The sequence below is a fragment of the Plecotus auritus genome (genome assembly GCF_963455305.1).
Source record: "Plecotus auritus genome assembly, chromosome: 4".
Taxonomy (NCBI): Eukaryota; Metazoa; Chordata; class Mammalia; order Chiroptera; family Vespertilionidae; genus Plecotus; species Plecotus auritus.
This window is the reverse complement of record NC_137775.1, coordinates 128439858-128467775: the sequence shown is the minus strand read 5'-3', so window position 1 is coordinate 128467775 and position 27918 is coordinate 128439858. Positions and strand designations below refer to the sequence as shown.

Here is a 27918-nt window from a genome sequence, read left to right as displayed (position 1 = left end):
AACGACTGGATATAGAATTCAAAACCACAGTTACAAGGCTTTTCAAGAATATCCTAGAAAAGGCCAATAAATATAACGAGACCCTCAAAGTTATGAAAAAGGACCAACTAGAAATTAAACATACACTGACTGAAATAAAAAATATTATACAGAGACCCAACAACAGACTAGAGGAACACAAGAATCAAGTCAAAGATGTGAAATACAAAGAAGCAAAAAACACTCAACCAAAAAAGAAAAAAGAAAAAAAAATCCAAAAAGTTGAAGACAGTGTAAGAAGCCTCTGGGACAACTTCAAGCATACCAACATCTGAATTATGGGGGTGCCAGAAGAAGAGAGAGAGCAAGATACTGAAAACCTATTTGAAGAAATAATGACTGAAAACTTCCCCCACCTAGTGAAAGAAATAGACTTACAAGTCCAGGAAGCGCACAGAACCCCAAACAAAAGGAATCCAAAGAGGACCACACCAAGACACATCATAATTAAAATGCCAAGAGCAAAAGACAAAGAGAGAATATTAAAAGCAGCAAGAGAAAAACAGTTAATTACCTACAAGGGAGCACCCATACGACTGTCAGCTGATTTCTCAACAGAAACTATGCAGGCCAGACGGGAGTGGCAAGAAATTTTCAATGTCATGAATAGCAAGAACCTACAACCAAGATTACTCTACCCAGCAAAGCTATCATTCAGAATGGAAGGGCAGATAAAGAGCTTCACAGATAAGAAAAAGCTAAAGGAGTTCATCACCACCAAACCAGTATTATATGAATTGCTGAAAGGTATTCTTAAAGAAGAGGAAGAAGAAAAAAGTAAAGATAAAAATTATGAACAACAAATACATATCTATCAACAAGTGAACCTAAAAATCAAGTGAATTAAAAACCTGAGGAACAGAATAATCTGGTGAATATAATAGAATCAGGGGCATAGAAAGGGAGTGGACTGATAATTCTCAGGGGGAAAGAGGTATGGGGGGGTTCAGGAAGAGACTGGACAAAAATCATACACCTATGGATGAGGACAGTGGGGGGGGAGGTAAGGGCAGAAGGTGGGGTGGGAACCGGGTGGAGGGGAGCTATGGGGGGGAAAAAGGAGAAACAATTGTAATAATCTGAATAAAGATTTATTAAAATAAATAAATAAATAAATAAATAAATAAATAAATAAATAAATAAAAAAGGCTGATTAGAGACACTTCCTTAAAATATAGATCATACTTGAAGAGTGTAATAATATACTATATAGTATATAGTATATTATTATACTCTTCAAGTATCTTATAATGGGGGGAAAATACTTGAGATATCTCAAGTATTTTCCCCCCATTATAAGATGCTTGATAAAAGATGCTTTTGATTCTCTAGACTTTCCTATTTAGCAAGGAGGAACTTCTTGTCCTTTTCTGCTGTTTTTAGTGGAACAGAAGCCAAAAACCTCTGCAATGTTTAGTTCCTTATTTGTGCAACAAATTATCATCAGTGAAGTCAGCAGCAAACTGAACAACCCTGGAAAGAATGTTTATTAACTAAACACTGTTGCAAGCCAGTTGAGGAGTACAAAAAATATGACTTGACTCTAAGTTTCAAGAATAGTTTCTACCAATTTAACTTGGTTCCTTTCTAGAGCAGGAAAGATAAGTCTACATAGTATCAAAGTTGGACATGATTTTAAGAAATTCTCTTAAATGTGTATATAACTACACAGTTTTAAAATGTAACTGCTTTTAGCTTAAGAATTCAGGAAGTTGTCAGAAATTTTTCTTGCTATTATTGTTGTTTACCTTAACAAAATATTACATGACAAAGATTTGAAATAAAACAAAAACCTCATAAAATTACTTGTATCTTTCTTATTCCGTAAGTTTAAAAAATATATAGAATTCATTCTCTGAAATGGCATACATGCATACACATATACTTTCACTAGTGGCAGTTTAATGGTTTGGGAAGGATTATCATATATATTCTATTTGTTTATATTCCAAAGTATATTCTATTTCATACATAATAACCATTTATTTATTTTTAAAAAATGTATTTTATTGATATTTTACAGAGAGGAAGGGAGAGGGAGAGAGAGTTAGAAACATCGATGAGAGAGAAACATCAACGAGCTGCCTCCTGCACACCCCTACTGGGGATGTGCCTGAAACCAAGGTACATGCCCTTGACCGGAATCGAACCTGGGACCCTTCAGTCCGCAGGCCGATGCTCTATCCACTGAGCCAAACCAGTTAGGGCCATAATAATCATTTAATTGCAAGTATCATTCCCAATTAAATAAGCAGTAACAATGTACAAGGCTGAGAGGCAGGTTTATTGTTGTAACTCAATGGAGCTAGAGCACCTCATTTTAAGTTAACTTTAAATTTATAAAGAAGGCAGTACTGGTTCTGTTTTCTTCTGTTGTAAAATGCTACCAATATCAGATGAGTACCTAATAATACTAGATAATAACAATGATAAGATTAAAATATATAAAAACATTGAGAAAGTCTATGATTATTTCTTTCTATAAAAGATTCACCAAATTTTATTCCACAAGTTTTATATTGAGCATTAAGCAGCTTTTACTCACAATGGTTTTGACACCAAATGTGTGGGGGTTTTTCTTAAAGCAACCATTTCTCTAATTCTGACACCAACCAGGTATCCAACAATTCAATTTAATGCTGACATTATCTATCTGGAGTTAAGCATCAGATTCCACAAGTTAAAAGTCCCACAAGATGATCCCCACTTCAGATGCCAAGCACAAGTCCCAGAGGTCACAAATCAAGGCTTTCCACAACTCTCCTCAAAGTTCAATAACTTAGTGTGATCACATAATTCAGGAAAGTCATTTACTTATTATTATTATAAAGGATACAACTCAGGATAGCCAAATGGAAGAAAGGCATAGGGCAAGTGTGTGTGTAAAGCTTCCATGCCCTCCCTAGGCATACCTTTCTCCCAGCACTTCGATGTGTTCACCAAATTGAAAGCTCTTTGAACCAAGTTGTTTAGGGCCTTTTTTTGTTGAGGTTCCACTGGCTGTTGGTGACTAAACTCAATCTCTGACCCCTTTCCCCTCATTAGAGGTGGTGAGGTAGGTGCTACTGAAATTTCCAGCCTCTAATCACATATTTTGGTCTTTCTGGAGATCTGAAGCTATCTAGGAACCCAGCCACCAGTCATCTCAGCAAGCAAGACGCTCTTATCCCTCCACATATTTCAAGGGTTAAAGAAGCTTGGGCCAGGAACTGTACAAAGACCAAATATATATATATATATATATATGTATTTTTTTTATTATACCAGAAGCACCTATTCTGTTCTTTGTCACCATGAAAGTCACTGTGGGAAACTGTTTTAAAGGAGGCCATTGTATAAAGCAGAGATTTTCAACTGGTGTGCAATTTTTAAAACATACAATACCTGACTATTTTTTTAAATTGGTTTCAGAGAGAAGGAAAAGGGAGAGAGAGATAAAAAACATCTACGATGAGAGAGAATCACTGACTAGCTGCCTCCTGCATGCCCCATTCTGGGGATCGAGCTCACAACCCTGGCATGTGCCCTGACCGGGAATTGAACTATGACCTACTAGTTCATAGGTCGACGCTTAACCACTGAGCAATGCCAGCCAGGCGCAATACCTGACTATTTAGTCTAGGGCACTAACCTCTTTTCTCTTAGACTGTCAAATAAAAAAATGACAGTTGTCAACACAGCAATGGCTATTCAATGTGAATAAATCAAAATTACATCTTTTCTTTTGTCAGACCTGCAAAACATATATTTTGGTGTGCTGCAGAATTTTAATAATTAGTTTATGTGTGCCATGAGATGAAAAAGATTGAAAACCGTTGCTATAAAACAACAAAGATCCTTTGTAAAATAACAAAACATATCAGACCTTAAATATTCAAATGGGTGTCATCCTACAACAGTGGTCGGTAAACTGCGGCTCGCGAGCCACATGCGGCTCTTTGGACCCTTGAGTGTGGCTCTTCCACAAAATACCACAGCCTAGGAGAGTCTATTTTGAAGAAGTGGCGTTAGAAGTTTAAGTTTAATAAATTTGGCTCTCAAAAGAAATTTCAATCGTTGTACTGTTGATATTTGGCTCTGTTGACTAATGAGTTTGCCAACCACTGTTCTATAACATAGTTACCTTGTGAGATTACATTATGTTCTAACATCACATTTCTTTCAAAACCTAAGAATATCATCAATTATGTAGCATTCACACCACACAAAAGATGTTTCCATTATAAATTTCCTCATTCATTATAACCTTCTATTAATAACATTTTTGGCTTATCCAACCATCTCCTTCCTCAAATTACACTTTTAAACAATGACAATTTGCTATCAACAAAAATGACATAAATAAATAGGCTACTAATACTGAGGATAACATTAGAAGCCTTTTCCACATGGTTTAGTGCTAGTCAATGTTATCATTCATTCATAAGTGCATGATTTCCCAAGACGACAACTTAGATTTAGCTATGTGATTCAATGTGCTTCTTTTTTGTTTTTCAAGTCTCATTACATTGTATACCTATCTTAATAAAAGAGGTCCCTAACCAAGGACCTAACAATCTTTACAGAGTAAAAAACAAACAACAAAAAACACACAAGAAAAAAAGGAAATAACTCACATAAGCGTACGTTCTTTTTTAAAGTTTCTTGAATATATTTGAAATCACACTAATAACCAACTAAGTTTAATGTCTATAACATACCATTTACAGCTTTTTCAATCAGCTCTTCACAAGCATCAAAATCACCCTTCAACACCAGTTTATCATGCAGATCTGTTAACATAGGATGTTCCAGGGCAATCTTGGTTTTCTTTTGTAGTGATTCAAAGGCTTCTGTATAATTGTGTTGTCTAAAGTGTTTTAGGCAAAGACGAATGGCTTCCTGTTCACGGTACTACTGGAACACAAGAGAAAATATGAAAAGAAGAGATTTGCTTAGTTATTACTATAGGAATAGTAAGTGACAACTAACCAACCTAAAGTGAGCATGTATTATGTGCTAAACCTATTCCTTATATTGTTATTTTCACTTTTAAATGGCAAAACTGATGCATAGTCAATTATAATAACCTGTCAAAGGTCACAAAATATGTAACAGAAAGATAAGAATGAGATAAAGATATATAGATATAGCTTTCATGAAGATGAAAGATATAAAGAGATGAAACTAGACCTAATTCTAGAGCCTGAACTTTCAAGAAAAGCAGGAAAACTACTTATGAAAACCCACCTAAGATTGTAAAAATTATAACTTCATGGCTTTTACTAATCAGATTATAATGTTGGTTCTACCCCACTAGAAACCATTAAATAATATACATAAATTATATTATGCTTTTTATTCTTGGTTCTTGGTATTAAGTTATTACTTGAATGACAAATATTTATGTATTTTAAATTCACATACTGGTTTTATGACTCAAAATCATGAGAAAGAGACTATTTAAATTGTATATTTTTTTCTAACCCTCGACTACTTCATCTATTTAAACAGCAATAAGTAAAAATCTTAATAAACTAGAATCCCAAAACAGGAATGTTTAATTTACTAAATCTTTCCTGTAATAGGATGAATGCCAAAAATACAAGCTCATATAAAGAATTTTTAAAGATAAAAAGTAAGTTCAAGAATACGTTTTGAGATTTCCAAATTTTCTAAATAAGAATGAACAAAACTAATGACACAGAAGCAATACATGATAATCGAACAAAAATGTGATTTACTTGTAAGCAATATCCTTTAATAAAGCAGGAAAATAAGATGCTACCTTTTAGGAAGCTTCACAAGAAAAAAAAAATCAGTTGCCTGATTTTTTTATTAATAAAAGGTTATTGAAAATACTTCCTTAAGCACTGTAGTTAACCAAGATTCTCCCTCATTGAATAATTCTATACCCAAACTAATTTTACATTATTAGTTTCTTACCCTTGGCCTGTAAATAAAAATTTATCATAACTATCCAGAACCATATTAAACAGTAATACCTTCTTATTGTGTTGACCTTAGGAGTCTGAATCATCCCCATTTAAATTTTCTATCAGGTGGTATATAGATACATAGTAGAAGATTTATGAAATAATAGAATTTTAATGCTTCAAAACAGGATTGAATCTCAGAGGGTAAAGACTTTAATTTTAATTTCTAGAGGTTCAGAGTAAATATAGAGAACCTGAAAAGTGAATGTGGTTGAACAATTTTAAGTTCTCAAATATAATCTTTCCATAGTGTTGGGGAAAGAGGTGAAATTTGCAACTTCCTGAAATATCAAGAGTTCATGTGAATATATTAAAGAAAACACACATTCATATCATAGGCTAAAGAGAAAATTCAACTATCAGAGGATCTAAATATTTTTTACTTAAAGAAGCACCTTTCAAAGACTTACTATCTACTATGTGAATTACACTGTAAAGGTGTTTTTTAACATTTAAAAATATCGTCTTCACCTTGAAAGAATTTACAATATTGAGATCCAAAAATATACGCAAAATACAGAAAAGTCAGCATCTATTTTAAATTGAATGTAATCAAATGCCAAAAATAAATTAGTCAAAAGTTTCTCAATTAAACTGACCAAAAAAGCTGAAATTCCATACAAAAATATTATATTGTTTCCCAATCTCCTATGAGTAAATCAGTTTACTCACAAATAAAAATATCAGGAACTAGTGAGTAGATTGACAAGAAAGAGGCCTCTCCGCAAATTAGCCAAGAGTCAAATAAATTAAAAACATTAAAAACAAAAATGAAGCATGAAAGATATTTAAAAAAAAAACAAAAACAGAACGCCTAGTTCTCAATAATTTAAACACATTTCTCAGTCTGTATCTATATAAAATGACCTATGAATAAAATCGTTAAATATGCCCAGCCGTGGCTCAGCGGTTCAGCATCGACCTATGAACCAAGAGATCACAACTCAAATCCCAGTGGGGGTATGCAGGAGGCAGTTGATCAATGATTCCCTCTCATCATTGGTGTTTCTAGCTCTCTCTCCCGCTCCCTTCCTCTCTAAAATCAATAAAAATACATTTTTTAAAAAACTGTAAATTTAATTTTTCTTTTTCCTATAAACACAAGATCAGAATATTTATAGAAACTGTATTAAATTCTTTAAAAGGAAAAGCAAAAATTCTTATAAAAGGAATTTTTCATAGGAATGAAGGCATATATGATAAAAGCAATTTAGAACCAAAATTACCCCACTAAAAACTGTGTTTAATTATTTCAATCAATATAGGTTAAAAACAAAATTAATGGTCAGATTATAATAATAAAATGGCAGAGTCTGGAGCCAGAATGCCCGAGTCTATATACTGGCTTAACCACTTTATAACTATGTGATCTTAGGCAAAATACTTAACCTCTCAGTGTTTCACTTCATCATCTGTAAAATATAGATAATAATTATACTTATCTCATAGAGTGGTAATGATTTAATAAGTAATAAAGGCTGCTTAGAAGCTGAGAGAATATAAATGAGCAATACAGTTAGTTGATTAATCATAATAATTATCACTATTCTCAATATTTTAAATTATTCTCAATGAAGACAAGAGAGAAACATAATTCTCTCTTTACAGACATTAGAAACATGATATAAGGATTTTAAAATATAGTCCTACCTTGCTATACCAGTTGAGACAAGGTTGTACTACATCGGGATCATCAATGCCACTAAGTTCAACATACCAGATGCTAAAGTTAAAGCTGGGTCCCCAGGATAAGAGTGGAACTTTGAGGAGGAAAAAAAAAAAAAGGAATAAAGAAAAATAAAAAATTAACATAGTTCAAATAAAACTTTAGCAAAGTAAAATCACTATTCAAGCCTATTAGGAGTCATTCAACAAATTTTCTCTCAACACTTTATATGTACCTAGCACTGTACTATTAAGTGCTGGGGCTACAAGAGCAAAATGAAACATGATTGCCATCACGAGGCTTTTTTAATTATAAAAATACTAGAGGCCCTCTAGTATGCATATAAGGTCTTTGGTTAATCTCTTCCCATCTCCCCCCACACACTCTGAGACTCATCAGTCTGTTCCATGTTTCCATGCCTGTGGTTTCCGCTCCTGTGTTGAGCGTCTGCCCCCTGGTGGTCAGTGCGCATCATAGTTTCCGGTCAGCCAGTTGGTCGGCCGGTCACTTAGGCTTTTATATATATAGACTAAAGGCCCAGGTCCCTCAGCCTGGCCTCCGGGGATAGGGCCAAAACCAGCTCTCCGACATGCCCTGAGGGGCCCGGGGTTGCGAGAGGGTGGTTCTCAGGCGATGCACCCCAGAATCAGGCTCCCTCCTCTCTGGTTCCGGGTGCATCACTCAAGAACTGCAGCTCGGCAGCTCCTGCATTGAGCATCTGCCCCCTAGTGGTCAGTGTGCATCACAGCTACTAATCGGACAGTCAAACGGTTAGCTGGTCAGCCAGGCGCTTAGGCTTTTATATATATACTAGAGGCCCGATGCACGAAATTCGTGCACAGCGGGGGGGGGGGTGGTCCCTCAGCCCAGCCTGCACACTCTCCAATCTGGGACCCTCGAGGGATGTCTGACTGCCCGTTTAGGCCCGATCAGGATCGGGCCTAAATGGGCAGTCGGACATCCCTCTCACAATACAGGACTGCTGGCTCCCAACTGCTCACCTGCCTGCCTTCCTGATTGCCCCTAACCGCTTCTGCCTGCCAGCCTGATCACCCCCTAACCACTCCCCTGCCAGTCTGATTGATGCCTAACTGCTCCCCTGCCAGCCTGTTTGCCCCTAACTGCCCTCCCCTGCAGGCCTGGTCACCCCTAACTGCCCTCCCCTGCAGGCCTCGGTCCCCTCCAACTGCCCTTCCCTGCAGGCCCGGTCACCCCCAACTTCCCTCCTCTGCCGGCCTGGTCACCCCTAACTGCCCTCCCCTGTTGGCCATCTTGTGGTGGCCATCTTGTGTCCACAGGGGGGCAGGATCTTTGACCACATGGGGGCAGCCATCTTGTGTGTTGGAGTGATGGTCATTTGCATATTACTCTTTTATTAGATAGGATAGAGGTCTGGTGCAAGGGTGGGGGCCAGCTGGTTTGCCCTAAGGGTGTCCCGGATCAGGGTGGGGGTTCCCTTGGGGCGTGGGGCGGTCTGGGCAAGGGGACTGTGGTGGTTTGCAGGCCGACCACGCCCCCTGGTGACCCAAGCAGAGGCCCTGGTATCTGGGATTTATTTATCTTCTACAATTGAAACTTTGTAGCCTAGAGTGGAGCCAAGCCTTCTGCTCCCTCTGTGGCAGCAGCCATTTCTGTTGGGATTTATTTATCTTCTATAATTGAAACTTTATAGCCTTAAGTGGAAGCCAAGGCAGGCCAGGGTGTGCAGAAAGCTTGGCTTCCTCCATTGCCGGGGAAACCCAAGCCTCCCTCCTGCTCTTTGTGGCCACAGCCATCTTGGTTGGGTTTATTTGCATGGTCGCTCCTGATTGGCTTGTGGGCGTGGCTTGTGGGTGTAGTGGAGGTACGGTCAATTTGCATATTACTCTTTTATTAGATAGAATAGATAGCAAGATAAAGTCGAAGTGGTCATTTACACATCCCAAAAAAACAGGGTGAGGGCTAGATGATTTAGGCAAATTCTACCAAACCCACAAAAAACAAATAATTATGATGTAATTTAAACTATATCAGAAAGAGACTGAAAGTTCAATTACTTATCAAAGTGGCACAATCATGAAAACAAATCCAGAAGAAATAAAATTTAAGGCCAATCTCAACTATGAAGACATATTAAAAATTTTTCTTTAAGTTGCAAAAAATACTACCAGGTTTTCACTGTAACCATTGTAGAGTTCCTTCTATGAATAAAAGGATGGTTAAATAATAGGAACTATCTATATATATAAAAGCCTAAGCGACTGTTACAACCAAACGACTGGTCTACCAGTCGCTATGACGCACACTGACCACCAGGGAGCAGATGCTCAACACAGGAGTTGCCCCTGGTGGTCAGTGCACCCTCACGGCCAACCTCCCCCGGCCCCTTCCCCCAGCCAGACGGCCCCCATCAGCCCCTGGTGCTATACCATCTGTAGAAACCTGCTTCTGGGTCGAGATTTTGTACATAGCAGAGCAGCTCCCTCGCTGTGATCTACTGAAAGTCAGCCCTCGACACAAGGGTTTGTCAGCGGTGAGGGAAGGAGCGGGGGTTAAGGCAGGGAACCACACAGTGGTGGGGCGCTGTCGGACCGTCGCCTTCTCTCCCAACCCCACCGGGGCCTTCAGGCCCTGGGCTGGGATGGGGAACCAGGGTTGGGTGGTGGCGGACACGGCCCCTTTCCGAGGGGGGCTGTGGGCCAGCTCCCTCCTCAGGGCCAGTGGCCAACCTCCTGCAGTCCCTCCTCTCCCCGCCCCCTCCCTCCCGTGCATGATTCATGCACTGGGGTTCTAGTATTAATATAATTCACAATGTTGACGAAGTAAAGAAGAAACAAATTTGATTACCTCAACTGGTGCCACAGTAAACTAATAAAATTTATTTCTAGTCACTAACAAAAACATCATAAATAGAAGGCAAAATAAAACTTCCTTATCTAGGTTATTTTTTAAGTATAAAAAAATGCTTAAAAATTAAACCTAATGGAGAAACTTTAAGTATTGCTATTCAAGTCAGCAACAAGACAAAGAGGCCCAATATCTCTACTATTCAATACTATATGGGAGATCTTCGCCAGTGCAAAAAGGGAAAAATGGAAATTAAAAAAACACTATCATTTACAGATGATATAGCTATCTACCTAAAATAATATTCTTAAGTTTATATGCACAGTAAACATATGAAAATCAACTTTCCCTACACCTATAATAGCCCACTAGAAAATATAATGAAAAATGTCCCCTTTATAACAGCAAAGAAAGCTTAAAATATCTCAGAATAAACTTTAAAATATACAAGAGCTATTTAAGAAAATATAAAATCTTAAATAAGAATTGAATAGACAGACATACTATATTCCTAGATGGGAAAATGCAAATGTTTGTACACGTGTCAATTCCTGTCAAATTAATTGTAAATTTAATGTAATTGCAATAAAAATCCCAATGGTATATATCCATTTTTCCTTGACATGTGACTGAAAAAGCTAATCTGAAAGTAAGACAAAAATACCCTAAATAATAAAAATAATAAAAAATATACTAAAATAATACAGTAATTATAAGTTTGGTGTTTTTTTTTAGTAACTAAGTTTGATATTAGTGAGGGAAAGGAAGGTAAATCATTAGAGAAGAGTGTATCAAAAAAATCTCTTAAGTATTTAAAGGAATTTAAAATAGGATAATCAGTAATGACAGAACAGAGTAGAGGTTTTTAACATGCGATTCATGGGCTCCTGGAAATCCCAACAATAGTTTCAGGAGGTCCCATGGAGTCGAAACTATCCTATATAATAAAAGGCTAATATGCAAATGGACCAAATGGCAGAACGACTGGTCGCTATGATGCGCACTGATCACCAGGGGGCAGACACTCAATGCAGGAGCTGTCCCCTAGTGGCCAGTGCACTCCCACAGGGGGCACGCTGCTCAGCCAGAAGCCCTGAGCTGGGCTCACGGCTGGTGAGCACAGCGGCAGTGGCGGGAGCCTCTGCTGCCTCCGCGGCAGCGCTAAGGATGTCCAACTACTGGCTTAAGACATCCCCTGAGGGCTCACGGACTGCAAGAGGGCACAGGCTGGGCTGAGGGGACCCCCCCGCCCCTGAGTGCATGAACTTCGTGCACCGGGCCTCTAGTTTTTATAAGACTAGGACTTTTGTGTACGTGCGTACTGACATTTGTACTCATGGTTCAAAAGCAATGACGACCAAGACTGCTGGCACCATGGAAAGTAGTGGAATGAAAGTGCATAGAATTCCTTAATATGATACACATTGTACTGTATTCCTCACCATCACACACTTGCAGCTAAAACATAAAAGCCAATCCATTTAAGAATGTCCCTGATGCAGTAAAAAGTAATTTTAATAATACCTATCATTAAGTACACATCTTTTTAATATTTTGTGTGACACAATGGGAACTACACACAAAGTACTTTGCTATGTACCAAAGTATGAAGTTTACTGCAAGGAAAAGGACCTGTACAGTTGAAAGTTGTGAGCTAAAATAGCCATTTGTCCTGCTGTTCCCTGACCCCCAGGAACTACTTTTTCTTGATTCACCATCTATGATTTATTTAGATTTAGTATATGCCAGATATTTACCTGTCATTTCAAAGAAAATAACTGGCAGTATTTGTTGCCAAGTATAAAATTCAAGCTCTCACAGAAAAATTAGAATTTTGGAAAACTGGTATCCACCACTGTGATCTTAACTACTTTCCAACACTTACAACTTTTCTGATGAGACTGGTGGTGATGTTACTGAGTGTGATTATTTTTTTAAAATTATACAATGAAATGTTTTAACATTTAAAAGATCTGCATAACTCAGCGAATCATGTTTTCAAAATGACCGATGAATGATGTTACAAAACCATGCATGGATAAAAGATTAATTCAAAGTGCAAGACAGGCCAAATGATTTTAATTAACACTGATATGGTTCAAAGTGAATAATGAGACTATCTTTAAGAAACTAACACTTACCAAATTTAATTAAGTATCAAAACAGAAAGTCCAGTATATCAACATTGAAGGAACTAATTTCCAAGTCCATTACTCTTTTTTTTTTTTTTTTAGCAATATCAAGACTCAATAAGCCCTGGCTGACATGGTTCAGTGGTTAGAGCATCAGCCTGTGCACCAAAGGGTCTCAGGTTCAATTCCCGATCAAGGGAACCTACCTGGGTTTTGGGTTTGCTCCCTGGCCCAGTCGGGGAGCATGTGTGCAGCAGGCAACCAGTCAATGTGTCTCATATCGATGTTTCTCTCTCTCCTTCCCTACCTCTCCCGCCACCCTTCGCTCCCTCCCGCCCTTCTCTCCTACTCTGAAAAGCAATGGAAAAAATATCCAACAAAGACTCAATGAGCTAAGATGTATTAGATGCCAAAAGAAGCTTTGTGAGTGAAGACAGACACAGTCAATATCAACCAGTCATTAGATTATAAGACAAACTCCTGGGACATTGAATATGGCTTTCAGTTTATATATGCAAACACAAATTTAAAAAAGTTTTATAGCAACAAATATTAAATTATTGTTCTGGTATTCATTTCTTTATGTGGCAGTACCATTTAAAAAGCGTATCTACTACATCACAGGAATAACCATCAACTAGTATAACAATCTGAATAAAATAGAATTCTAAACCCAAGGCCCCAAGAAGATAGTCTGCAAGTTTAAACAGACATCTAATATTAAAGATCTGTGTCAACATTAAAAAAATTTTAATAAGAAAATAATATTAGTTAGAGATCTGAAATTCATTATCAAGTTCGAGGTCCAAGATCAATAAAATCAGGATGAAAAAAAAAATTTTCCTATTACGTCTATTCAAATCCCAATAAAAAGTTCTTTTCTTAAAACCTTTCAAGTAATTATGTTAGCTTTTTAAAAAATATGTTTTTATTGCTCTCAGGTCCTCACATCCAAGATGACCAAGATAAGAAGGAACGCTCATGCCAAAAAAGGCCATGGCCATGTGTAGCTTTTTTGTTGCACCAACTGCGCCCGCTGCGTGCCCAAGGACAAGGCCATCTATCTATAATAATATCTATAATAATAAAAGTATAATATGCTAATTAGACTGGACATCCTCACAACAGGGGCTGTGAGGGAAGCCCGGGTTACGGGTGCCTGCCAGCGGCCAGAGGGAAGCCCAGGTCCCGGATGCCAGAGGGAAGCCGGTGCTGGCAGCCGGGGGAAGGAAGGCCTACTCTTGTAGGAATTTCGTGCATCAGGCCTCTAGTTTCTTAATAAGAAGTTTGTCATTTGAAACATAGAGGCTGCAGTCATTTGGGGCATTCCCAAAGTGAGTGTCTTCAGTGTCTATATGCTGCCCAAGCTGTATGTGAAGCTGCATTACTATGTGAGCTCTGCCATTCACAGCAAGGTAGTCAGGAGTCGTTCTCATAAAGCCCGAAAGGACCAAAGACCCCACCCTGATTTAGATCTGTGGGTGCTGCCCTATGACCTCCACCAAAGCGCATGTAAGGAGCTAAGTTCTTAAGAACTGAAAAAAAGTTATTGGAAAAAAATAATGGTAATTGTACCTTTAAAAAAAGTTTTTATTGATTTTGGAGAGGAGGGAGAGAGAAACATTCATCAGCTGCCTCCTGCACACCCCTACTGGAGACCCAGCCTGAAACCTGGGCATATACCCTGACTGGGAATCAAATCAGTGACCTTTTGTTGCACAGGACGACACTCAACCAACTGAGCCACACTGGCCAGGGTAGTTTTAATTCTTAACACCTTTCAAAGAACATTGTTGGGCTGGAGGTTAATTAGGAAGTTATATCAGAAAAACATCATATATTATAGATGAATGAAGAACATACAGTTGAGTACTGGCTGGTGTGATTAAGTTGGCTGGAGCATCATCCCGTACAAGGAAGGGTCCCAGGTACAATTTCTAGTCAGGGCACATATCTAGGTTGCAGGTTTGATCCCCGGTCAGGGTTTCTACAGCAGGCAACCAATTGAGTTTCTCTCTCTCTCTCTCTCTCCCTCTCTCTCTCTCTCTCTGAAATCAATAACAATAACATATCGTTGGGTGAGGATTAAAAAATATATACAGTTGACTCTTAAACAATATGAAGGCTGAGGTACTGGCCCACGCACAAAAATCCACGTATAACTTTTGACTCCCCCCAAAACCCAGTTGTCCCTCAGCATCTACAGGGGAATGGTTCTAGGACCCCCTGCTAATAGCCACGTTGGCAGATAGTCAAGTTCCTTACGTAAAATGACGTAGAATAATGTATGAGCCAGCCGTGGATTCCCAGCTCTGGATAGAAAATCTGTTTTTTTATCTGGATTTGGGTTAAGTCTGCAGATGTGAAACACAGATATGAAGGGACAACTCTATATAATGTACTGAAAAAGTTCTGCATATAAGTGGACCCACACAGTTCAAACTCATGTTGTTCAAGGGTCAACTGCAGTTAATGTTTAAGACTAAAGAGATATATACAGAATGAACAGAATGAAGTACTCCCACTTAAAATTTTACCAATAATTTTTGGTGGTATTAACAACACTAATAATGCATATTAGACATACTATGTATTATATGTCAGAAATCTAAATGTGAATTGGAGCTACAAGCACACATTCTTTGTTCTCCAATGAATAATGCCTTTGCTCCCACCTCAAATAAAAAGATTAGAAATTCCTAACACACATTCCCAAGGCTAAGAGATTATATTCTAGGATCCAACCACCAGTTTTTTCCCATGAGACAATCAGACAGAGATATGATCAGAATCAGTGCTTCTCATCCTTTTTCATAATGGCATGCAGAGAAAATGATAATATTTTAAAAGCACACAAGGGTAGGTACTAGGTTGCAGGCTCAATTACTCCAGGAATAGTGGGGTAGGGGGTCAACATCTCAACACAATGAAACATATCTGTGGCACAATGTACTTTGGTAGTATCACTTGGAAAACCCTTGCCTAGATAGCTAAAACAACTATTGAAAGATGCTAGTAACTTTAAGATCAGACTCTGGAAGTCCCTAAAAATTCAAGTTTAACCATTCTGAAAGAATCAACCAGATGAGCACACAAAGCACTTAGCACAGTAACTGGCACATAGTAAGTGCTCAATAAAAGATAGCTACTACTCCTATTACTACTACATTAATTTCCCTTTTAATAGTACACTTTTAAAATGTTGCCTTTCCACATGTTCTCATGAAGGGCCACCATCAGGGTACCTCCCCATCCCCAGACTTAGTACTCATCCTAGACTTCGAAATACTCCTGAGAATGCAGAATGCAGGCCGAATCCAGCCAGAGCTGAAGCTTCTCCCTAAAGCAACCACAACCATCCAGGCCACAAAAAATCCCAGAACTCCATAGAAATCGAAGTCATCCTATCTGCCAAAAACCAGGACTCCCCCAGAATCTTTCTAAGAGTTCTCCCAGGTACGTTCTTTGCCCCTACCTCACCTTGCTAATTTCTTCACATAGCTGTTATCTTATCTATGACTCAGGATGTAAGCCCTTCTAGTCCTCTGTAACCAATACCCTCATCCCATTCCACTTTATGTTTTCTCATTTCCCACTGAGGAAGTTTTCCCTTCCGAATTTTTAACTTGCTCTCTCGAATCTGGGTCCCAACTAATAACTCCCCTTCTTTACTAACTTCTCCTTTTAGTTACAGGCCTTACTGTAATCTAGCTTCTTCCTAATGCCAACTCTCAACTTCCACAATAAGTCCTGAATGAACTCTTTGCCCTTTTTGTGCCATGAATCCCCCTTTAGCTGTTTGGTGAGCCCTATAATCCAACACCCCTCAGATTTAAATACATAAAGGAAAATACATGGGAATACAGAGTAAAGCAATTGTATTGAAATATAGTTATAAAAACAATAAACAAAATTATAATATAGAAAATATACACCGAGTGGCCAGATTATTATGATCTCTGAATGCATAATAATCTGGCCACTCAGTATATATCCTATATAATAAAAGGCTAATATGCAAATTGTCCCCTTGACCAGGAGTTCGACCAGCAGGCAGGCCGGCCAACCACCCATGTCCCCTGCCCCTGGCCAGGCTGGCCGGACCCCACCCATGCACGAATTCATGCACCGGGCCTCATATAGATATAGATATATAGATATAGATACTGAGTGGCCAGATTATTATGCGTTCAGAGATCATAATAATCTGGCCACTCAGTGTATATGCTTGCCCTGTCCAGGTGGCTCAACTGGTTGGAGCATCATCCTGTTCACCGAAAGGTGGTGGGTCGGATTCCCGCTTGGTCAGGGCACATGCCCAGGTTGTGGATTTGATCCTGGTTAGGGCACATTTGTGGGGCAACCGATCAATATTTCTTTCTCACATCAATGTTTCTCTCTCTCTCTCTCTCTCTCTCTCTCTCTCTCTCTCTCTCATCTCTCTCTCCTTCTCTCCCTCTCTCTCTCTCCTCTCTAAAATCAACTAAAAAAAAATTGTAAAGACATATATATGTTTTTTTACTGATACATTAGATAACAAGATCTAGAGGCCAGTCCAATAATTACAATTTCAAAGTTATTATATTTGCCATGCTATAAAGTGATGGGGAAAATCTGTAACTTCTATTTGTGACAAGTCACAATATTACTATGAATTATTGCTAATATTACTATGAATTATTGCCTATATTCATAATTGGAAGAAATGTTAAATGTATTTAAGGTTAGAGAAGATAAAGATGCAACTTTTCTTCCATCAAATTCATAAAACCATTGATTAATCCTTCTAAACTCCTGTACAATAAACTCAAAAAGTGTATATACAATGTCTCTAATGAGGCAAGCAGTTTGCTTGGTGCTTTTGAAATTTGAGGAAACAAAATACAGGGTCCCTATCCTCAAAGATTTCACAATCTACCTGAGGAAACAAAACTTACATATATCACACAGTAAGAGAATAGACTTAAGTTTGAATCCCACCTCTACTTTTTACTACCTGTATGGTTTTGGTCCAGCCAATTAACCTCTAAACTTCACTTTTCTCATCTGTAAAGTGACTGTAATAATGCCTATCTCACACAGTGTTAGGTAGATGCTTCATAAACAATACCTACTATTATTATTACTTTAAAACAATATAAGCACATATGTAAGCATATACTAGATGCTATGTCTTTGGTCCATTGTTAATATCCTCAATCAAAAAAGGAAAAATTTTATCTGTCAGTATAATGTTCAAATGAGATACCACATTGAAAGCACTTACATACTATAAAAAACCATAAAACATAAGAAGCTCTAAATAATAAATGCTGAAATGACATGATTCAAATTATATCTGTGCATATTCATTTTCTGTAGTACCCGAAATATTACATTTAAGAAATTATGTAAACCAGAACTATTTGAATATAAGTATAAAAATGCACAAAAGGATACATTCAAAATGAAACAATCTTTCATAAATATGAGCTTAAATTACTTTTTAAGCCTTACTTAAATTTGGTTTAAGCCAAATCTAATGATGCTATATTCATTATCAAATCTGGAAATTATCTGCCATTGAGTTAGTCTTACTGTGACTAACTGAATGCTAATTATATTTAAAAAATTGTATTTGTTTAAGGATAAACTTTTTAAAAATAAAGCAAGATCTTTCAAACATATTATTGTAGGCCATAAATATGAAGTACTCAAAGACATTTTTTCTTTTAAGGAGAAATTTAACAATTTATACCAACTAGGTAAAACAAATATCTGGGCTAAATCACCACCAAAAGAGAGCTAACCATTACTCAAGTGCTTTATTGACATAATTTTTAAAGGAAACATAGCAATAAAAATACTAACCTAACATACAAGCTTTTAGTTTCACATTTTCCTTTTTTTTTTTTTTAAACTTAGCAAGAAAATGTTGGGAAAAGGTTGGAAAGCAAAGGTACTGCAGACCACCATTAACAGTTTTTAACAGAAAAGTGAGAAATATGAAGTTATCTAAATATTAATATCCTAAATATCAGCTGAGCTAGTAAGTGTCTACAATTTTGGGGGAAGCTCCATTTAACATTTTGCCTGAATACCATAAAACTAACCCACCAGGGTAAAGTAAAAAAAAAAAAATCATTATATCCTATAATTAAAAGTTTGATAGAAAGAGCTGGAAATAAGGTCCAAATTCTTGTCTTTAGGCAGATGAATATCTAATTGGTCCCTAAGAAACCTCAGTTGTCTTCTTATAACATTTTAAGAAAAGAAACTATGCAACTAAGGAAAACAGACTTTTACTGATACTTCTTCTAATGAATAATGATACTAGAGGATTAAGAGCTATAGAAGCATCAGTATATATTTTCTAGAAAACTAATGACCAAAGGAAAGGTACAAAAAACACCAAGAAAAGAGCTTAAAAAAACAACACAAAAAAAAACACAACACTTCATTTTGCCTGAATAAGCAAAAGAGAAGCTAAATAAGTACTTTAAAACTAAAAATTCTAGTTTCATATTATATGAAAATATAAGATATTTTCACTGCTTATACATTTGAAATATAAGATTATAGAAGTGTTAAATCTATGCAAGAGTCTGTAAAAACTGGGTGATCTGCATGCTGAGAAAAGAATTATTCATTAACAAAAGAAGAGACAACCAAGAGTTAAACGTATTTGAAAAAAAAAACAAAACTTTGCTTGTTCATAAATTCTCACAGGAAAACAGAACACAGGTTCTTATTTATACTTATTTATTATAATTGAAACTATAATTACAAAAAAAAACAACCCACAATACACTGGATAGCCCAACTATTTAAAAAAGTTTTCCCTCTATAGGCAATCTTTATTAAGACCTCAGATATTCTTTTTGCACAACAGTACTATTTGACTTAATGAAATAAAGAGGCTAACTCCTGATAGAATAGCAAAGAATGAGTATGAAATATACTGCTTGTTCCAAAAGAGGAAATTATCTTCCAAATCAAAACATGGGATTCTGGCTTTCATTATTATTCTCTGAGGGGTCTGATTCACTTTAATCTCAATTTTACCATATTTCCAAAGGTATGCAATATAGATAGAAATTAAAATATTCCAGTCCTTAACTTTTCTACCCTCTAAATAATAAATCTTAAAGGAAAATAAAATAACCCTAAAATATTAATTCTGAAGAGGCATTATAAGTATTTTCTCAAGCTAAAACACTTGGTAAATAAATACATGCCTTTGGTAGTACTTTTCAAACAATACTCTGCAATTTATTACTTAAGGTCATGAAATTAGTTTTATGTGTTTGAGCAACATTTCACTAAGACAATGAAATACAAAAGAACAGAATAGAGAATATAATAAACTGCCTTAAGAAATTCATCAGTATTTGATTGTAAAATGTTATAGCTTTAGAACTGATAAATCTTCAATAAAACAATCAAAGCAATCAAATCACTGTATCTCATAAAATCTTCTAATAAACTTTCAAATGAGAAAATATTTGGAAACAGTTCCACTTCAAATAACTGTCAGTTATAGAGTTACAAAGGAGGAGTCAGAAAACTTTTCTTACAAAGTTTGAAACATTTGGGCTTTGTGGGCTATGTGGTCTCTTGCAATTACTGAACTTTACCTTGGTAGTGCAAAAGCAGACAGACATTATGTGAACAACCTGCGTGGCAATGTTTAATTAAAAAAGAGGGGGCCTGCAGGATTCAGCCAGGCGTAGTTTGCTGACCGATGGTATTACGAATTTATTTATACTTCAGAATGCTAAAAACCTTACCTATTTTGATGAATCGACAAGGAAACATCTGTTCATCAATTTTATGCTTCAAGGTGAATGTTTCTTTGTTATAATCATTCTTTAAGCCACTGTGGAAAAAAAATAAGATTGTCAAATCTGATTTTATAATTTAGTAACTGCACTAAAACTCAGATTAGTACCACCCTCAGATTTTAAGGTTAAAATAATGCTAAAAATATATGACCAAAGAAGTAGTTGAACATGAAAATATAGGTCAAAACTTGTACATTCATACCATCTGCATTATTACTGTATTCTCTTAATTATGAGGGCTAGTGAAAAATGTTCAATATTAACTTAAAAAATGGAAATCTGTGATGACCTACCATCCTTAATGTATAACTGAATATAACAAAATATTCAAGCAGTAAGAAGAAAATAAAAAAAAACACAATTCACCCTCATATCTTATAATTTAAACAGGGCCAAAATTTGTCAAAGAATTAAGTTATTTAATTAATGTAAATGTAATTAGTATAAATGTAATCAGTACTAATGTAATATTTACTTATATAATCTATTGTGCTAATGGGACATACTCTGTCACAAATATATTCTAAAACCTCATGGCTTTATTTGTCCATTCCACTGGCTATTTGATTTTTCATTATCTATGAGGTAAATTAACCCTTTCATTCCTAGTGGTCTATGTTGTTAAAATTCAAATTTTCTGAGCTCTTTCTAAGTGGTAGGCACTGTGCTAGTCAGATACTTTTTCTCTTTTTAGTCTCCAATTTAGAGTAAATTCCCAGAATATTACTTCTGGATAGGGCAACCAATCTTAATGTTTTGTATAAAACCTATATATTTTTATTTTTTATTATTGACAGTATTACAGATGTCTCCCATTTTTTCCCCTTTTGCCCCCCTCCACCCAACCCCACCCTACCCCAGGTCTTCCCCATGCTATTGTCTATGTCCACGAACTATGCATATATGCATTTATGTTCTTCGGTTAATCTCTTCCTGTCCCCTCCCACTCCCCATTCCACCATTGAGATCTGTTATTCTGTTCCATGCATCCATACATAGAATCTATATTTTTATAGCAAAGATTATAGCAAAGATTTGATTAAAGTTGAAAGTTTTCTAGATCAACCAAAGGACTTGTATGCATGCATATAAGCATAACCAATGGATAAAAAACACTGGGGGGGGGGGCAGGTAAAGGCATGTACTGGGGGGAAGGGGAGGCTAGGGGAAGGTCAATGGGGGAAAAAAAGGAGACATATGTACTATTTGTAATACTTCAAACAATTAAAAAAAATAAAATTAAAAAATAAATTAATTAATTAATAAAAATAAAATAAAATAAAAATAAAAAAATAAAGAAAAGAAAAAAAAATAAAGTCATTACAGTCCAAAAAGAAGACTAAAAAATAATTAGAAAAAGACAAAATTTTATTCTTTCTTGTTTGGTAACAATATTAACTGATACCATTATAATTAACCCAGTTATTAGTTATTTAACAGAAAAGGAGCAAAGGGAAGGCTAAATTACACAGGCATGCCATTTGTACAGCTTTACCAGGAAACTGCAGTTGAACACTCTCCAGGTCTGTTCCCCACAGATCACTGGGGGAAGGGACTGGAAAACAGACACATGCCCAGTAAAATCTGGTGACGTGGGAAGGTGCTTACCTGTCAGCCATATCTGGAAACAGACCATGGGCTAGAATAGGCATAGCCACTGCAAGCACCAGAAGATTTACTATTTAAAATCCTGAACAAAGCAAGTCCCCTCTTGCACTTTTGACTCTCTTGTTGCAAGGAGCGAGCTCCCCTGCATTAGCCCACATGTCCCACAGTCATGTGGACCCCACACACAATGGACTGATGGACTAAAATTAGCCTGGTGCTGTGCCCAACTCAACTTCGCCATGGAACAGAAACTTTGGACATTGGCTTTGATTCTAGCTCTGCTGAAGCCCCAGCTGCAACTTTTCCAGGACTGGTTTAAGAGAAATTGGACTTTGGAAACTGAGGGATGTAATTTCATGCAAATAAGCCTTTCTACCAAATCTCATTCTCCCATAGGAGTCTTAAAAAACTCCTTTTCTCAAGATATCATAAGAATTCCACTCCCACTAACACTGGAGAAATCCACCCATGCAATTCTCCAATAACATTAACTAGAATCTGGTGGGGTTTTTTTTTTTTGTTTTGTTTTGTTTTGTTTTTAAAAGCTAACTCAAGCCATAACACTAAAATAAGTCACTAGAAATAGAATAGTGGAAATATTCTTTCCTACCTTGAAAGAAAAATCAAACCACGCAGATTTAGATACAAAAAGACTAAACTAAGACTGCACCTTGTTTAGAAGACAACTCTTTCCACCCCATAATCATAACTCACCTGGACAATAGCTCTGTCATATTTTCTTCATTCATTCCACCAAAGACTTTAAATTTCTTCAAATTACAGACATGCGTTTTCTCATATTTTCCAAATGTGATATTCTGGACTATAGCAGGCCTTTCAAGCTTCAGAACCAAGTACTAAAAAAAGGAATGACCAAATTATATCCTCCTCTTTTTAAAACAAAGAGACAACTTTAAAAGTTAAAATTTGGGACAGATAAGAGAAGTACATATAAGGTCTATTCTGTCCATCCTGCACGGGTAGATTTTATTTTAATGCTAAAGAATTGTATGCAACAGCCTTATATAGGCTACCATAACATACCACTTTTCTGCCGGAAAATACATCTGTAGATGAAGGAGGAAAAAAGGACTAGTAGACCACTTATAATCAAGAAATATCACTCAAGAAAAGACATAACAGACTATGAATAACCAAATAAAACAATATTATAATGCAAAAATAGCAATTATATTCTGATTGACTATAATAGCAAAAATTTAAACCTAGAAACAAACAGGAGATTTAGTAATCACTGCTGCAAATTTTATAAATTAAAACACCCAGACCTACTATAAACATGTCTAATGTACTCACATTTTCCTATTATACACAGGATAAGATGGGATTATTTTATCAGTTAATTAGGAAACACATTTTACATTAGGAAGAATATTTTCAATTACCTATATACACTTAGTGGCCAGATTATTATGATCTCTGAACGCATAATAATCTGGCCACTCATTGTATATCCTATATAATAAAAGGCTAATATGCAAATTGTCCCCTCGACTAGGAGTTCGACCAGCAGGCAGGCCGGCCAACCAACCATGTCCCCATATACATACTGAGTGGCCAGATTATTATGCGTTCAGAGATCATAATAATCTGGCCACTCAGTGTATATAAAAGCCTAAGCGACCATCCGACCAGTAGCTATGATGTGCAATGACCACCAGGGGGCAGATGCTCAACGCAGGAGCTGCCGAGCTGCAGTGACTTGGAAGTTGCGGTTCTTGGGTGACGCACTCAGAACCAGAGAGAAGAGAGCCCGATTCCGGGGTGCATCACCCAAGAACCACCCTCTCGCAATCCGGGACCCCTCGGGGGATGTCGGAGAGCCGTTTTTAGCCCAATCCCCACAGGCCAGTCCGAGGGACCCCACCAGTACATGAATCTGTGCACCAGGCCTCTAGTAAAAATTAAAAAGGAAACTACCACTGACTGAACACATGGGGAAAAGCTATACAGAAAAACAACTCATCATGCTGTAGTGTCTTCATGATTCACATCAATGGGTAATACAGGTGATAAAGGTGATCAGAATGAAGTTGGTGGTCCTACTTCATTCCATATAGAAAAATTAACTCAAAATGAATCAAATTAATCCAAATGGATCCTCTAAGATCAAAGATCTAAATGTAAGAGTTAAAACCATAAAATCTTAGATGAAAATATGAGTAAATCTTCATGATTTGAAATTTGACAATGAATTCTTAGATACTGACACCAAAAGTACAAGCAACAAAATACAAACTAAAGAAGCTTCATCAAAATTAAAGTTTTCTGTATCAAAGGACACTATCAAGAAATCAGAAAGACAACCCACAGAATAGAAATAATTGCAAATAATATATCTGATAAGGGTTTAATATTTAGAATATATAAAGAATTCTTATAGCCCAACAACAAAAAGATAGAAAACCGAATTTAAAAATGGGCAAAGGACCTCAATACCCCTTGGACCAAAGAAAATAAACAAATGGCCAATGGATAAGTTAAAAAATGTTCATTAGTCCTCAAGAAAATGCAAATCAAAACCACAATGCAATAAAACTTCACACCCACTAGGATGGCTATACTAATAATCCTATATAATAAAAGCCTAACATGTTAAGTGTCTGGTCGGCCGTTCAACCAATCAAAGCATAATATGCTAATGATATGCTAAGGCCGCTCAACCACTTGCTATGATGTGCACTGACCACCAGGAGGCAGATGCTCTGACTGGTAGGTTAGCTTGCTGCTGGGATCCGCCGATCGGGACTGAGTGAGACAGGCCGGACGCGCCCTGGAGCCCTCCCGTGGTCCCTCCCCAGCTGGCCAACTTCCCGCATCCCTCCCCAGCCCCAATCATGCACTGGTGGGGTCTCTCGGCCTGGCCTGTACCTTCTCACAATCCAGGCTTAGGGACCACCTCCCTCCCCCCGAGTGCACAAATTTCGTGCACCCGGCCTCTATTATAAAAATAAAATAGTAAGTATCGGTGAAGTTGAAAAAAACTATAACTCATATATTGCTGGTGGGAATGTAAAACAGTGCAGACAATGTAGAATATAGTATGGCAGCTCCACAAAAAGTTAAATATATAATTACTATATGGCCCAGGAGTTCTAGTATATATAAAGTGAAAAAGGTGTCCAAACACTTGTACATAAATGCTAAGAGCAGCACTATTCACAATGGCCAAAAAATGCAAACAACCCAAATGTCCAACAACTGATAAGTGGATGAACAAAAGGGAATATTTATATTATTCAGCCATAAAAAGGAATAGAGTACTGATATGTGCTACAATGTGGCTGCACCTCAAAAACATGCTAAGTGAAACAAGTCAAACACAAAGGTCATATATTGTATGGTACCATTTCCATAAAACATTCAGGACAGTTAAATCCACTGAGGTAGAAAGCAGATTAATGGTTGCCAGGAGCAGGATTAAGGGGAAAAGGAGAGTGCCTAATTGATACTAGATTTCCTTTGGGATGATGGAAATATTTTGGAACTAGATAGAAGTGATAGTTATACAACACTGTGAATATACTAAATACTACTGAATTGTACCCTTTAAAATGATTAATTTTAGGTTGTGTGAATTTCATCTTAACAAAATAAAAGAATGAAGCTGGTGATGACATGAAAGATAAGATCAGAACTAATATTTTGTGAGCAGTAAGTCTCTTGTCTGTCACACTGTTCAGATTTTAACATGCATTATCTCATTTTAGTAGGAGGAGGAACAGGAGTAGTATTTTAATGACAACAATCATCCTCTTCATCCTCATTTCACAGATGAAGACATTGTGGCTTGAAAAGGCTAAATAACTTGACTATAGTTACACAGCTAATAAATGACAGTGCTGAGATTACAATCAGTCAATCAGACTTTGGTTGACACTGTTGGTTGGCTGACCCAACCTCCATTCTCAAGCCAGTTCTTCCTAGCCACCTTGCAGCCAAGAATAAATGTATAACAAATTCTTATTCATTTATTTTGACTTTTAATTCAATTGTTGATGGATATGTATTTATTGCCTTTTTATTATTCATGTTTTTTATCTTATTTTTCCTTCTTTTTAAAGAAGACACTTCAACATATCATGTAATATTGGTTTGGTGGTGATGAACTCTTTAGCTTTTTCCTTGTATGGTAAGTTCTTTATCTGACCTTCAATTCTAAATGATAGCTTTGCTGGGTAGAGTAATCTTAGTTGTAGGTCCTTACTTTTTATCACTTTGAATATTTCTTGCCACTCCCTTCTGGCATGCAAAGTTTCTGTTGAGAAATCAGCTGACAGTTGTATGGGCGTTCCCTTGAAGGTAACTGCTTTTCTCTTGCTGCTTTTAAGATTCTTTGTCTTTAACCTTTGCCATTTTAATTATGACGTGTCTTGGTGTGTGCCTCTTCCTCTTGTTTGGGACCCTCTGCACTTGTTAAGTGTATTTCTTTCACCAGGCAGGGGAAGTTTTCTGTCATTATTTTTTCAAATAGATTTTCAATATCTTGCTCCCTCTCCTCTCCTTCTGTAGAATATTGCCTCTCCTCTCCTTCTGGACTCCCATGATGGGAATGTTGGTATACCTGAAGTTGTCCCAGAGGCTCCTTATACTCTCTTCATATTTTTGGATTCTTTTTTCTTTTTGCTCTTCTGATTAGGTTTTTTGTTGTTGTTTTTTTTTTGTTTGTTTTTGTTTTTTTTGCTTCCTCATCTTCCAAATTGCTTGATTTGATTCTTGGCATCCTCTACTCTATAGTTGGTTCTCACTAAATTAGTCTTAATTTCAGGTAGTGTATCCTTCATTTCTGACAGGTCCTTTTTTACATTATTGATGTTCTCACTAAGTTCCTTGAAGTCCTCACTAAGATCCGTGAAAGTCTTGTGAAGATCCTTGAGTAACCTTATAATCATGGTTTTGAACTCTGTATCCAGTAATTGGCTTGCTTCCATTTCTTTTTGTTCTTCTGATTGGGTGTTTTTTGCCTTCCTCATATTTCAAATTATTGGTTTGATTCTCAGAATCCTCAACTCTACTGTTGAATCCCTGTAAATTATTCTTTACTTCAGTTAGTGTATGCTTAATTTCTGACTGGTCCTTTTTCATTGAAATTCTCACCAAGATTCTTGAAAGTCTCATTAAGTCCCTTGAAACTCTCATTCAGATCCTTGAGCAACCGTATAACCACTGTTTTTAACTATATCTAGTAGTGCGCTCGCTTCCATTTCATTTAATTCCTTTTCTGGAGACTTCTTCTGTTCTTTATGTATTAGGTAAAACTGCTATGTGTAGTAGGTGTCCTGTAGGGTCCAGGGCCTCAGCCTCCCCAGTCACCTGAGCTGGGCACTCTAGGTGCACCCCTTTGTGGGCTGTATACACAGTCTTGTTGTAGTCAAGCCTTGATTATTGTTGGCATCACTGGGAGGAATGGACCATCTGTGTCTACATTGGAAGAGCTGCTGTGCAGGAGACACCCCTATGGAGCAGGACTTGCTTCATTGGGGCTTTGGTGCTCACTGAGTCTGTCCCTTGAGTGTGTTGCTTGTGGATGTGTAAAGGTGTAATATGGCAGGGTCTGAAGCTGCCCACCGGGATACCTGGCTCTGGGGCCTCCAGGGAGGTGCAAAGTCAGCCATTGCCTGGGGCCATTCAGCATGAGCTACAGAGCCATCTACAGATGGCTGCTACTTGAGTTGGAATTGGAAGTACCCAGGCAAGGCCAAGTTGTCTTGAGCTTCTTATTGATAGGCCTGGGGCATGCTCAAACCAGCTGCTGCTTGTTTGAGAGATATTAGGAAAGCCTGAAGCCTGAGCCAAGATAGGCCATTCATATGGAAAAGCCACTGCAA

General features: G+C 37.1%; 1 protein-coding gene across 4 annotated transcripts in view; it reads right to left on the bottom strand.

Annotated features, from left to right (window-relative positions):
- The window catches only part of MKLN1 (muskelin 1), a 223900-nt gene that overhangs the window by 104824 nt on the left and 91158 nt on the right, over window positions 1-27918 (bottom strand). For 3 of the 4 annotated variants that reach the window (XM_080663161.1, XM_080663163.1, XM_080663160.1), the window contains exons 3-6: window positions 22784-22926; window positions 20408-20496; window positions 7665-7774; window positions 4740-4932 (exon numbers count right to left, since the gene is read on the bottom strand). In XM_080663161.1, the coding sequence (XP_080519287.1) occupies window positions 4740-4932; window positions 7665-7774; window positions 20408-20496; window positions 22784-22926 (535 nt within the window). The remainder of the gene's footprint in view (window positions 1-4739; window positions 4933-7664; window positions 7775-20407; window positions 20497-22783; window positions 22927-27918) is intronic. The other variant, XM_080663162.1, reaches the window with a different exon arrangement.